Below are 14,028 nucleotides of genomic sequence, written 5' to 3' on the forward strand. Positions count from 1 at the left end.
CTTTTCTTGTGTGGAGTTTCCATGTTATCCCCATGTCCTCTCACATTCCAAAAACCTCGCTGGGATGGGCCCAGCACCCAGCAACCCTCGCAAGGATAAGCGGTTCGGAAAATGAATGAGTGTGATTGACGTTATGAGAACATCTAAATTTGCCACATGACTACACAGTGGATTACCGCTCATTATTATTATAAATGTTATATTTGTTTTTATTATTATTGTTATTATTGTTTTAGAAAAGTACAAAAATGTTTAATGCCACCCTTGTGCTGGTCTGTGGTTCAGAAAAGGTCGCCGACCACAGATATAGTCAGTCAGTGAAATTTTATAATACAGATGAACTTTTTGTAACAAAAAAAATTGACAACATATAACACAACTAATAAAACAAATTGGAAGTACTAATAAAACAAATTGGAAGATTCAGTCAATCATATACCTGAATTGATTTTTTTTATAAAATAACTCAATGTATCAAAATAAAAAAATAGAAGCAGAAATCGTAAAACTGTTGTTTTTCATTAACATTCCATAGATTCATGTTGATGGAGTAGCCAGGCTCAGATATCCCTCATGCACACGCACTCCAAACACACACTCAAACCCAAATCACCAGGCGTGGGAACACACACAGTATAACCTTACACACCCTTTTCAATCATGTCGATTGATTCTAGGGAGCAGAGACAATGTCTTTCAGTTTAGCACAACCCCTTTTTTTTCTCTGTCGGCTACCATTAGATGCTGGCTCATTTGACATGTCTGAGTCCTCTTTGAAAGTCTGTGAAGTAAATATGAGTGTGGCAAAGGACGAGGTCCTCATCTATTTATCAACAACGGCCCAGACAATGAGGGGACCTACAACAGACTGACATCCACTCCGTCTATGTAGAATAAAGATCACAAAACTCATTAGGAGTTAAAAAGTTGCCAACATATATTGTTGACAGATGTTTTAGACCTGGCGTATACAATTGGTCAATCAAATTTATGGGCCTCCAACATGCAAATTAGCATATATTTTGTTATGTGGATTTGTCTAACGATTAACCAGCCTATGACAAAGTTATAACTGACATTGAAACTTGGAGGATGGCAAGAAAAAATGAATTTGTGACGGTTTTCCAAAAAAAACCCTGTATAGATTATGCAGTCAAAACATCAATAGTACAGGAAGGCAAAGCGATACAATATACTATCTGTTTGTTATTAAGCATTCAAATGCCTCAGGAGGAAGGAGAGGGTAAAGCAAACGTTGAGAGGTGAGGGGAGAACTAGGGGAACAGGAAGCGAGAGTGCTACGGGGTTATAATCTGCCCTGGCCTGGCAGGAATTCCCCTGTGCAGTTTCCTGCAGGATTTTTGAGTGCATTTCCTGGAGGCGTTTTTAAGTGTCCAGTGTGTAGGATCTTTTAGCCCCTGCTTTAGTTTGACTGGAGGGTCCAACATGAGGTGAGCAGAACTGATTTGTATGAGCAGACACACAAGAAACACATGAGAAGTACCTACACTCGGTGTATTGGAACCATATTACATGAATACACCTCTTCACAAACAGTTCAGTTTGGATACTACTGTATTGCCGTTTTTCCATAAGAGTTTTTGCGAGATAGAATGGGAAATTGCATTATTATGTCAAAGAACAACTTCCACTTGTACGCATTTCTTTTGAAAAAGGATTCGCTTCCCGTCTCAAGAAAACGTAATCTCGCCATGTTAGCAAAGGGCAAAATGTACAACATCGAAGGTGACCACAGAGAAGAAAAACATCAAAGACTGGTCACAAATATTGAAACGTGGTAATTGAAAGCCACAAACAACAACAGACCTTGCAAATGTATTGCTCGGCAAGGAGGCTATATTTTGTGCAAATCCTTGCATTGTCTTGACACTATCATTGTGTAATGTGAAACTGCTTCTTAAGTTTTAAACAAAAGCTGAAAGAACAGTTTGATCATTTCAATGCAAAATCTGTAGTCCATGCATATATCTACTGTGTAAACATGACTGTACATCTAAAAAAAAGGAGGCGCACGCACGCGTGCACACAAACATATTGTATTTATTGTAATTGACTTACAGCCAAGTCATATTTATTTGTATAACCCTTAGTCACAAATAGTCTCATAGGCCCGCGCAGACCACCATTACAACATCCGCTGATCTGAAACCTACATCTGATGGCAGAAACACATAAAAATCCTCAGCATAAGGAAAAATTAGGAAACCTTGAGAGTAATTGTAAAGGAACTCCTGAAGCTAAATAAAAAAAGTAATGTTAAAAGAAGCTGAGCCTGTCGATGATGCCAGTCCATATGTAACTGACAATTATTATTTATTCAAAAAGGGTGGAAATTCAATTATAGAGAAGTGTTATTTTGAATTGATGCAATTTGTGATTGCATGTACTGCTAACCTGCATGACCTGAAATAGGTGTAGAAGTTATTAAAAACGGTGATCACTGATCAAAGCTGCTAGAATGTAGGTGACACATTTACTGCTAAATCCAATAGCTACCAGGAGCGCATGTATATTTCTCACAGTTACTCTGCAATCTTAAGAAACAATTCTTTATGCAGTGATCTTTAATGAAAAATACTATTAGGTATAAATAATTATCAAGTGGATATTCTTCTGTAGCGTTTAGATGTTTAGTAATATAAAAAAACAAAATGAATTTTGAAAAAAATTACAATGACAAAACCATTCACGCTACAGTTTCAATACAGGACATTTTATTTAATTTACCTACTGTCATGAAAATAAAACCTCAACACTCCCTTTTTCACATACACACTTGGCATATGGTGTCACAGACAAAACTGTTGGAAGATTTATACCTGAATCCATACGAAAACTGTCATCCTGGCTTTAAGGAGTAATCATTGGGAGCAGCTATGTTTTTAATTTGATTCAATAGTTATGTTGTGAATCGTGAAAAAAAATAGGTTTTCGCCAAAAGCCAACATAGAGCAGTTTTAAAGAAAATCCAAGAGAAAACATATCAAAAGCAAAATTAACCAATTTATACCTGTTCCTGATTGCATATAAAAGATCACTTATTGGTCCAATGGATGAGATACAATTTAAAAGTCTGACTAATCTCCACTTTGACAGCGTAACTTGGTTCTACGTGAAATCTAAAAAGATTTTCCAATTCAAATAAAGTTCACATTTCACACATAGAATCTATTGATGTTCAGGTAAAGACTCAAGGATGAATGAATCGAGTCACCCTAAAAAGTGAGGCGGGCATTTGACAAATGGCGTGTCAAACTGACTCTTATGTCCCGTTTCGATGTCGTGATGAATGCAATCGTGCTGGTTCTTAAGTGGTTGCTCAACTTCCCATAGTAGGTGACATGTTTTCAGTTATACTGCCAAATGATAGAAACTGAATATACACTGCCATTGCTGCTGACAGACAAGTTGTACAATCAAATTTTACCTCCGTTGCTTTGTTCCAGATGACCTATTTTGAAATAATTTATTATGTCTATTAAAACACCCATTTAAGACATTGCGTTTTGAGTTCAGGTCTTTAACATTCACTGTCCTAAACAGTATGAGGAAAAAGCTTCTGCTTCAGGAGCAGAATTGTGGTAATGTAGCATGTCTGATTTTCCCTCCAATATGTGGCGATTAAAAAGCGAGAGGACATATTCCGGCTGTAGTCGCAGGAATAGGTAGGAGGCGAAGGTAGGGTAAGATCTGAAGGCCGTCTTACCTTCTTTTCCTGGTCTGGGGGTCTATCCATACATTGAGAGGTAGAGTCACTTAAGCTTTGAGTTCTACTACTGCGGCCTCTGCGCCTTCGCTAAAAAAGTAAAGAGGAACTCCAAGTTACTGGATGAAGTTCAAAGAAAAGAGGCTTGAATTAAAATCTAGAATAACTAAAGAAAAAAATTAAGGGGGAAGGGCAATGAAAAAAGGTCAAGTCAATTGATAAAATAGATTGTAAATAAATAATTTAGAATGATAAACACACAGTAAATTAGGATTGTGTGTATTTGGGTTTAATATACAGTGAACTTGTGAACCCCTGATTAACTACTGAATATATATTTTCAATAGTCAAAACAATCTGTATAAAGCACAGCCAAGATGATCAAGCGGATACATTTTTAAAAAGTAAAAGAGCAGTCTTTCTGGAATGAACCTGCCAAGTCTAAACCAACGCACATCAGACAAGCAAATCTGTTTGCAACAAAGACAGCAGAACCATTGTTCAAAAAAAAAAAACAACCCTCACTTAACACTCGTGCATCACAGAATGTGCCCAATGGCTTTTTAGGACACAATTTTACTAGGTACTCTGGGACAATTTTGAATCGCCTTTGCAATCGATCTTAAGTCTTAGCATGCTTGACATTTCGCTCATAGCGTCAGTTGTCATGGTGATTAAGAGGTGATGGAATTAGCCCCAGGCATGAATAAAGGACAACATTCAGTAGAAATATTTGGAACATGTATTTTTTTTATAGTTGGGCCGTAAACCAACAAATATGTTGGATTAGGATTGAAACTAACAATGTTTTTTTTTTTTTTTTTTTTAAATCTGCCTATATTCCTAAATATATATTTCTTGAAACCCATTCCGCTTCACTCATCACTGATTCACACAGGCACACTTGTCCCTACGAATCCAATATTTCCATAACAGTCAAAACCATTTACACGAATCAATATGACAGCATGAGCTTTCCATTTGTGTTTGTTAACATTGTAAAATTCGGTATCATCAATGGGCAGTAACTGCTCACATTCAAAGACTGTTAGGAGCTTTTCATACAACCGAAGCTTTTAAAAGACTAATACATATAACGGTTGTTTTTATAAGATCAACGTATATAGAGTTTTAATGTTAACTTTGATATGTTTACAACATGGTGTTAAAACTTAATCCATAGGCTTGAAAGAGTTATGATTCCACTGGAACAATACTGTTAATTTTGTTCCTTTCAGGGCATTTTGACAAGAAAATCACCTTGGGACGAAAAGCAAAGTTACTTACTTACTTAAATGCTCACTACGGTCTTTTGAGTTCCGTATGGTTACTAAAAATACAGTACCTTATATGTAGGGTGCACAATTTAAAGCGTCCTTAAAATGTTTACAATTAAATAGTCCTCTAGTATGTGTTAACAATGAATAGTAGAGTTCAAAGAGCATTTATATATATAGATTCTTTTATCACCTGCGCCTATCTGCTTTTAGCTCACATTACCATCAGCACTGCGGCCAAGGAGCGCATAAGGCTTGAGGCGGGGGGAGGTAGGAGGGAGATTTCACATGCACGATCGCGGTTTTCTTTTATTCCAGGATTAAAATGTTGAAAGTGAAAATAACTGGTTCAAATACAGTACAAATATCAACCAAAACCCCTAAAGAATGAAAAATGATTAGTTTATTCGAGCACTTCTAAGATAGACATGTACGTGCACACGCTAGCCAAGCAGCTTGACAGAGGCTGCATTGATGATCTTAGCCAGAACACTTGAGTTAGCAAATAGAATATTTTGAAGCTACAGACAACACCTTTAAAATGCTGCAAATGTTATGTCTATGTGCACACTTTAAACCTAAAGTTCCTGATATTGTGTTTCTGAAAGAAAATGAAGGATCACATACTACTGTTTACTCTGGGCTTTGAATAAATCTATAATTTCTTGTTAAACACGAAAAGGGGAAACAATTTACAATTTAAAGGATACCATATGAGGTCACAAAGCTAGCAATCAAGTGCTGATTTTTTTTAGAACATATCTAAATTCAGAGTACAAAAATTACAGGTACATCTTAAGAATCTGCAATATATAGTATATAGAATGTAGCTGTAGCTGAGGATGGAATGGAATAGATGCTCCAAATTTATGACAAAAGGCTGTAGGATCTTTGGCTAAGGAGTAAGAAAGCTGTGTGATTAAGCGGAAAGGAAAAAGACAACCAAGGGAGCACTGGATGCAATCAGAATATACAAATGAAATTCTGAATGAACAGAAAGAATGAAAAAAAAACAAATGACTGGATGTGAAGGTTGATAGTCCAAAATGAATGCAGATGGAACAGATGAGTATGCCAGTTTAAATATGATATTATGCAACTAATCAGCTACCACTAATAATAATAATAATAATAATTTCCTTGTATTGTCATTCTGTGTAACAATGTACACAGAACGAAATGTCGATTGCACCTGACCCGTTGTAGCGAGCCGATGCAGCCGCAGCCAACAGAGGGCGCCGCCGACCACTTTTTCATACAGTTATAAAGACAGACATTCCTCCAAGCTTTACGCTCTTTTGGTCCAGATTGTCTAATTCAATTGTATGTAAAACAACCCCAGGTGAACAGTAATATAAAGTGTTCCAGTACAAGCCATTACAAGCAAAGCAAGCTGCATAGACAGGCCACTTGACCACTATCGTAATTTCCACCAATTTACCTCGATGAGAATGATGTTAAAGATACCAGTTGAGGTTAAGATAGATCTGGAATTTTGCACCCTGCCCTTGCAGCATGCTTAAAGCATTTTGCCTCGCATAATGGATTTTTACTTGATGAATATCAGAAAAGGCTCTTACCAATTTGCTGTGATGGTATTTGCAATAACCACAATATTTGACGTTGTCTGCGTCCGACCCTTGTTCTTCACACAGCAGTCCTGCGAATTGGGCACTTTGCCAGGACAGACATATAGGTATTAGATGCACATAAGAACCAGGAAACAACCACAGGATTTGATTCATTCAATTCACAATCTCAATTTAAAACGGAAAATGGTAAACCTCTGTCGTACCTTGATGACTGAGGTATGTTTATATGATGTGAGGGAATCTCACCATGTGACATGGAAGGCCTGCCTACATCCGTGTTTGTTACAGGTCATGCATGCTCCAGTGGCCGCTTTACTCTCTCTTCCTTGCTCCTCGCAGATGTAGCATGTCTATAGAAAAACACATATTGAGGGGAAGACGTAAAAGCTGTCCCAAAACGATGATGTACATTTTGAATCGACAGCATTGATTTAAAAATAAAGGACATTATTTCCTTGGTGCATGGGCCAGTCGCAAAATTATTCAGAGGTTGCAGCCCTCAAAGACTGCAGAAAACTGTATTTACATGAAAGCTGAGATGAACTTGAAAATGCCAAATGTATCAATCTGTAAAGAAGGTTGACAGAAATGAGAATAATTTCCTGTGAACCATCAAAGCATAACCAGCATCATATTATAGCAGCAATCTCAAAAGCAGCGACACTGATATTTATACTGAAATTTACTAAATCACTGATATGAGTATCTGATCAATGGTTACGCCCCTGGGCACGCCCTCCGACCCACCTGGACTGTCCTCCCACCGGGTTCTCAAAAAAGTCTATGGGATCAAGTGTATTTGTGCTTCAGTAAAACTAGGGAGGCAACCGATCAGAAAATTCACAAGGTCACAGATTGGATAATTTTTCAGATCAGCCAAAAACAAAGAAAAAGGAAAAATAAGCATAACAGTCTTAAGTTTGTTATGTAAAACATGTTTGAAATAAAAATATACCAAATCAACTTTAACTGGGAACATGTGAATGAAAGGGGAAACATACAAACCAGTTTCATATTTGTGAACATCAAGGATACCACGAAATAGGTACAAAAAACAAGGAAGAAGCACAGTCAAAGCCTATTCCAAATGAAATGCTTGCCCAAGAATCGCTTCAGACGAGATGTCTAAATTAGCAAAGTTGATTCTAAAGCGCTTCAATATTTATGAAGTGAGCACATCAAAGATGAACGTTCTGACCACAGAAGGCCCAGTGAGGACGGCAATATTCGGCTCCCTATGACAAGAAAAACCTGGGTGGCTCGCTTGCACTCCGGATGTACATACGAGTATGAAATCAACATGAGACATTTTCTTTTATAAAACAGAAAAAAAAAAAGTTTGCAAGATCTCAAAATCCTCCAGTCTGCTGTGATGAAATGAACATTGTTACATACTCCATTTTCTTGGACGACCAGCTGTTCGTTACAAGCGCAACAGAAAAGACACCAAATAGCCCCAATTTTTGTTTTGTTTTTCTCAATCAGAAGTCTTCAGAAGCATTTCACTCTTCAGCAGAATTCTGAGGTGATGTCCCTTCAAATTAGGTTCTTAGCTTGCCTTAAGAACGCTACGTGACAATTGCACATGTGCCCTTGACGTTGGACAACTACTGGAATATTACGGTGAAATTCTTACCTTGTTATAGCGATCATGAGGCACAGACTGTAGCACAATTGGCTCCATAGTGGAAACATTTGCAAACTCCACCTCAGGTATGTAAAGGGCACACACCACATGAGCCCAACCTGTGAGATTTGGAAAAAGACAAACTGACATCACCAAAATATTCATTAAACCACAACATGTTGATTGCTGTTTAACGGCAGAGACTAAAATGATCTTCACAAATGGAATTCAAACGGGGAAATCTGATTGGACCAAATAACCAAACCTTAGCAGGCAATTTACTTCATGCTGCTGTAAAATAATTAGTGAGTAAACTTGTTCGTTAATATTTAATACCACTAAAACTATAAGCATCTCTAATGAAATATGATAAGAATGCATCAGTTCGCACAAATTCAAAAACGATTATAAGAACGACTCAACATATCTGACCCTATGTTTGATATCTACTGCCAAGAGTTATTAGTTTCTAGTAGTCTCCATTTATGTTTAGGCAAGTTATATCTCCTTTCTGATTAAATGTATTAGTGCGACAGCCTTTTTGTTATCTTAGGTTGCAAATTGGAAAATCAAGCGTTAAAAAGAAAAATAGATTTTCTAATATATATTTTTCCCCCCAACACTACGCTCATTTATGATGGGCTAAACCTGAACGGCTTTTAATATAAAAGTTGAGTGCTGAATGTGACGCATTGTGGAAGTGATAAAGTGATGAAAGTTCCTTCTGAATAAGCAAACTACAGCCACTTAAAAACACAGCATTAATTTAAACGCGATAAAAAACTCTTGTTTTAGTGTGAATGTGTTTTTCCTGCGTAGATAGTCACTTTTAAAATACTCAACTACATGCAGACAAGGCCTTACCTAGTTTAATATTAATTCCAACAGAAACCAATTATTAATTATATTCTCCCGTTAAAAAAATAACATTTGAAAATCAAAATTGTGCCACCCTCCTACATAATGTTCAAATTTGCATAACCAATTTGCCGTTTTTAATTTAGTAGAATGCCTATTCCTGATTAATATGCAAGTAGGAGTGCAACAATTATAAGTCAACATAATTAAACATTGAACATTTTCATCTATAGAGTTGCAATTAAGTTAAGAGGCTCTTTAGTCTGCCACCAAAAACAGTCATAGCAACTATCACTCAACAAAGACAAACTGACAACAGAATTGATGACAAAATGGGGCGTGGCAAAAGAAGGTGAGCAGGAGGTCAAATGGAAGAAGGGTACTTCGACCACATTGGATGTGTCTGTCTTTCCTCCCACAGAGGAAACAAAATCAGGCTTAAACTTACAGTTGAACCCCTGACCTGCCTTTGACCTGGCGGGCAGGACAGGGGAACGGGGCAGAGGGCGGAACAGGGGAAAACAGCGGGTGTGAAATAGGGCTTGTTGTTGTTTTGAAGTCACTCCAAGAATCTGGAAGAAGCCTATAAAAGAGGACTATAAAAGTGGCACGGCCTTGCTCCTCAAGCTAGCAATTCAAATTGTCACCATAAAAGCCCTTTTGTGAAACCCTGCAACGAAGAAGTCCAATGTATAGACGGTGAACTTTTGTCAATTTATTTGTGTTGTGGTTCAAATTCAAGAGAAACTGCGGCGTGACTGAAATAATACGCTTGTGCTCTGAAAGTTGCGTTATAACGATGCAATAAAACAATGATGACTTCAACGCAACAAAGCCTTCCTTAATTATTTTAGAATTACACGTGCAGGGAATAAATTTACAATTAAAATAACAGAAATGTGGATTTTTAGGTGATTTGTTCATTTTATGATGAGATGTAGGCTGCAATATGATTGTAATGAAAAACATAAATGTGAAAAAAAATGATGCCTAAACCATATATTCTATGGCAGTGTTTCTCTACCAGTGTCTCATGGCACATGTTGTAAAATGTGCTGCAGGAAATTATCAAAGAAAAATAAGAGATAAAAACAAATTAGCAAAATTATCTGCAATATCTGATATTGCTACTCATAATTGTTGCATTGTCATGAAAAATTATCTTGTCAGCGGATAGTTCAGGTAAATAATCTTACTAGTTTTAAGTAATATTTTTCTTATTTTGCTAGAACGAACAGAAAAATTATAGCAATTCCTTTTACTAAAAAGGTATATATTTTAGATAGATAGATAGATAGATACTTTGTTCATCCCCGAAGGGAAATTCACATTTCCAGCAGCATATACAAGGTGTTTCAAAGAATTTGGCATCCTTTGAGGTGTAACTATTACGGAAAGTACATGATTAAGGAAAACTGAATTACAAAGTATTATTTTTGAAGATCAAAAGATGTATTCTTTCAAATCTAAATAAGAAAATCAAAAGTATGTGAATCATGTTAACATTTCTACAAATATTCAATATGCGTCGCGGCTGAGACACAGCATACATCAAGTTGTAAACCAGCAGATTACCATTTTTTTTATACAAATTATCTGATTGTTAGTGAGTACAGTGAAATACATATATTATAACAATTAACTATTAATATTCAAAGGATATCACATTTATTGAAAAGGCACATATTTTATATTTTAAACTTGCCTTTCTTGACAATTTGAGAGCTGAAAACCACTATAATACTATTATCAATATTAAAACGAATAATAATATAAATTGTTTTAATTTTTTTTTATGTATTTAATCAATTAAAAAATGTAACATTTTATACAGAGGAGTGTGTCATAAGATTTATTCTATGAAAAGAAATGCACTTTGGCTCAAAAAAGGATGAGAAACCATACCTGTCCACCTATAGGTTTTCCTCTTTATACGTTTTTGTTCATTTCAAATTGTGTACAACGTATAACAATTTTTGTGGGGGATTTTCTTTTTTTTTAATCATTTATTTTGTGAGACAGATTTGGTCTTGTCCATTTTGGCTCTAAACCAGATCATCTGTCAGGTCATATTTATTAGTAAACCCCTAACCACAAGAAGTCTCAAAGGGCTATACAGACTCAGACTTGTTACATCATCCTCTGATCTAAAACCCACATGAGGGCAAGAAAAACTCAACCTCGTTGTTGATGTTTGCTTCTATTGTCGCGGTGTTCAACATAGTCTGTCTTGCTTCTGAAAAAAATTCGTGCCACGTTGTGTTTGTAAGGCCAACATTAATAAGGGTAGCAAACGACTAAGGTTGACAGGTATGAGAAACACTATTCTATAGGGTGTGACCTAAATAAGTATAAAGGAATCCGATCTACATGTGTTTGGGGGACATAACAAATTGGCACAATTAAAATAAATTCAATTTGTGCTTGAAAAAATATTGTGTGAGTTGAAGAAGTTGTGAAAGAGGACAACAGGACAAGCAGGGTTGGGTAGGGTTACTTTAACTTGATTACTTTCAATTACTTTTGGATTACTCCAATACCAAATATGCCAATAAAAGACAAAATAAACTAAATATGAATAAAATTATGACTCACAACATGTGGTAAGCTTTCTCTCCTGGCTTTGATCTCCGGCAAAACGAACATAAAATGCGACAGAAACAAAATGAAAATAAATCCAAACAGCTTGCCAACATCATTTTTGCCGTTCCATGTATTCCGTTACTCCCCAAGTCTGCACAAAATTTAGTAATTTTATTCATATTTAGTTTCTTTTGTCTTTTATTAGCATATTTGGTATTGGAGTAATTCAAAAGTAATTGAAAGTAATCAAGTTAAAGTAAACCTACCCAACCCTGAGGACAAGATAATGATAATGCAAGGAATACAGAGGTAAAGGACAAGCAAGAGCGGGGTCGTGGGAAGGGTAAAATAAAGGAGAAAGTAGTAAAACGGTGTGCGTTAGTGTTGTCATGATGCCTCCCTGCAGGCTTGGACACAATCCCACAGCTGTGCTCCTCTGATTCAGCACACACACACAACGAATATTTACATTCTCAACCAAGCTGACCTCCCAGTGAACTCGGCAAGGAGACTCCTAACAGGCTACGCACTATACCCGACGTATCCCACCCCCCTCATAAACATACTACAAAACACACACGCACACACGATAGACTGGGGAAAAAGGTGCAGAGAAAGCAGCGCACGCCACACAATCTCACACACAAACTCGACAGAAGCTCTCACGCAGCACGCTCAAATCCCTTTAACTTGGTGCCGACACGCATTTAACAACACAAGAGGCGAAGCGCTGTGATGTGCGTGCATGACGCTGCCTACCGCCATTGTCGGTCCTCTTCAGGGCGCCATCTTTGTGGGGACACAGCTCACATCTCTGTGGATAAACCAGAAGTGTCAAATAGTGACTGGACTGATTTGGGACAATGTTGTTGAGTGTGCGCATAGGTTAGCCCTAAAAGCAGTGGTCGGCAACCACCGGGCCACAGACCGGTCCCGTGCCATGGATACTTTAATACCTGGCCACAAAGAAGGAATAAACTCCATTATATTTTACCTATTGGTGTTTCACTAATACGGTTTTAGACCGAACTTAAAGATTTTCGTCTGCTGAAGATAAGGTGAAGGATAAATCAAAGCATAAGTTTGCCTTTATAGGCAACCTGAATGGAAAATGGTCAAGAATGATTGTAAACAAACTTGCTGCAAGGGAAAAACTTCTAGCACCAGGGTTTGAGGATGCATGGATTCTTAAGCCCAAAACACGACACAAAGACCACATTACAATCAAGAGATCGCAGTTCGAATCCCGGCTCCTCCGTGTTACATGTCGAAGTGTCCTTGGGTAAAACACTGAACCCCTAATACCCCCAATAAGCAGGTTAGCGCCTCACATGGCAGCACGGCCGCTATTGGGAAATGTGATGCACAATGTAAAGCGCTTACACAAACAGCCCTATTGCGGGGTTGGTTCATTTTGTGTTTTGGTATTTTTAATTACTTGGCACGCTGATCGACGTGACATTTTGCGCAAAACAATGTCATAGCAACCAGACTGTGTTGCTACTAGCACGTCCGCCTCAAAATTAAGACGTCCCAGGTTAAATTTCAGCTACTGGCCTCCTTGTGTGAAGTTTGCATGTTCTCCCTCTGCCCTCGGGCACTCAGGTTTCCTCCCACATTCCAAAAGCATGGCTAGGATCGGCCAAGCATCTCAGTGACCCTCACTAGGTTAAGCGGTTCGGAAAATGAATAAGACTTGTGTGATGTTACAGGAACATCTAAATGTTCCACATGACTACACAGTGAATTAACCCTCGTTATGATTATTAATGTTGTTATTATTGTAAATGTTATTATTGTTGGTGTTGTTATTATTGTTATTATTATTTGAGAACAATTCCAAGAATGCTTAATGCTGCCCTTGAGCCAGGCCATGAAAACATCAGAAAATTAAACCGGTCTGTGGTACAGAAAAGGTTGTAGACCATTGCCCTAAAGCACAAGAATCACTTGCATAACGAGGAATATTTTTTCCTCTCGTTTTGCAACACTTAATTAACATTTCTATGCCAAAGTTCGCAGCTTGCCATACAAAAAAGTGGAATTCCCTTTTTCTAAATTCCAATTGCGGTTCTAATCGTTCCTTACTGCGTTCCAATTATCCCATTGGTGCCACGGATATTTTACCCTAGAGCTCTACAGGAACTTGGAAATTCTGCCACAACCAAATCAGTTGTTTAGTGACTGCAAGCTATAAAGCTGAACTCATGTTTTGTCCTGTATAATCAAAAAGCTTTTTTATTTATATTAATTATTATGCGTGTTTGCACTTCCTATTCATTAATATAGCTGTATTTCCTTTGTCTATGCAGTCGGCAACGAGCCAAAGACACATTTTGTGGTTTAAAAACTCCTTTGCATTCT

At 37.3% G+C, this 14,028-nt stretch overlaps 1 protein-coding gene across 4 annotated transcripts in view; it reads right to left on the reverse strand.

Annotated features, from left to right (window-relative positions):
- mllt10 (MLLT10 histone lysine methyltransferase DOT1L cofactor) overlaps positions 1-14,028 on the reverse strand; it is a 59,753-nt gene that overhangs the window by 36,885 nt on the left and 8,840 nt on the right. For 2 of the 4 annotated variants that reach the window (XM_088322364.1, XM_088322362.1), the window contains exons 3-7: positions 12,424-12,478; positions 8,233-8,342; positions 6,843-6,946; positions 6,585-6,678; positions 3,728-3,817 (exon numbers count right to left, since the gene is read on the reverse strand). In XM_088322364.1, coding sequence (XP_088178490.1) covers positions 3,728-3,817; positions 6,585-6,678; positions 6,843-6,946; positions 8,233-8,342; positions 12,424-12,478 — 453 coding nt within the window. The remainder of the gene's footprint in view (positions 1-3,727; positions 3,818-6,584; positions 6,679-6,842; positions 6,947-8,232; positions 8,343-12,423; positions 12,479-14,028) is intronic. The other 2 variants (XM_088322365.1, XM_088322363.1) reach the window with 1 other exon arrangement.

The sequence above is a fragment of the Urocampus carinirostris genome, chromosome 18 (genome assembly GCF_059441175.1).
Source record: "Urocampus carinirostris isolate Australia breed hairy pipefish chromosome 18, RoL_Ucar_1.0, whole genome shotgun sequence".
In the NCBI taxonomy this organism is placed as follows: domain Eukaryota; kingdom Metazoa; phylum Chordata; class Actinopteri; order Syngnathiformes; family Syngnathidae; genus Urocampus; species Urocampus carinirostris.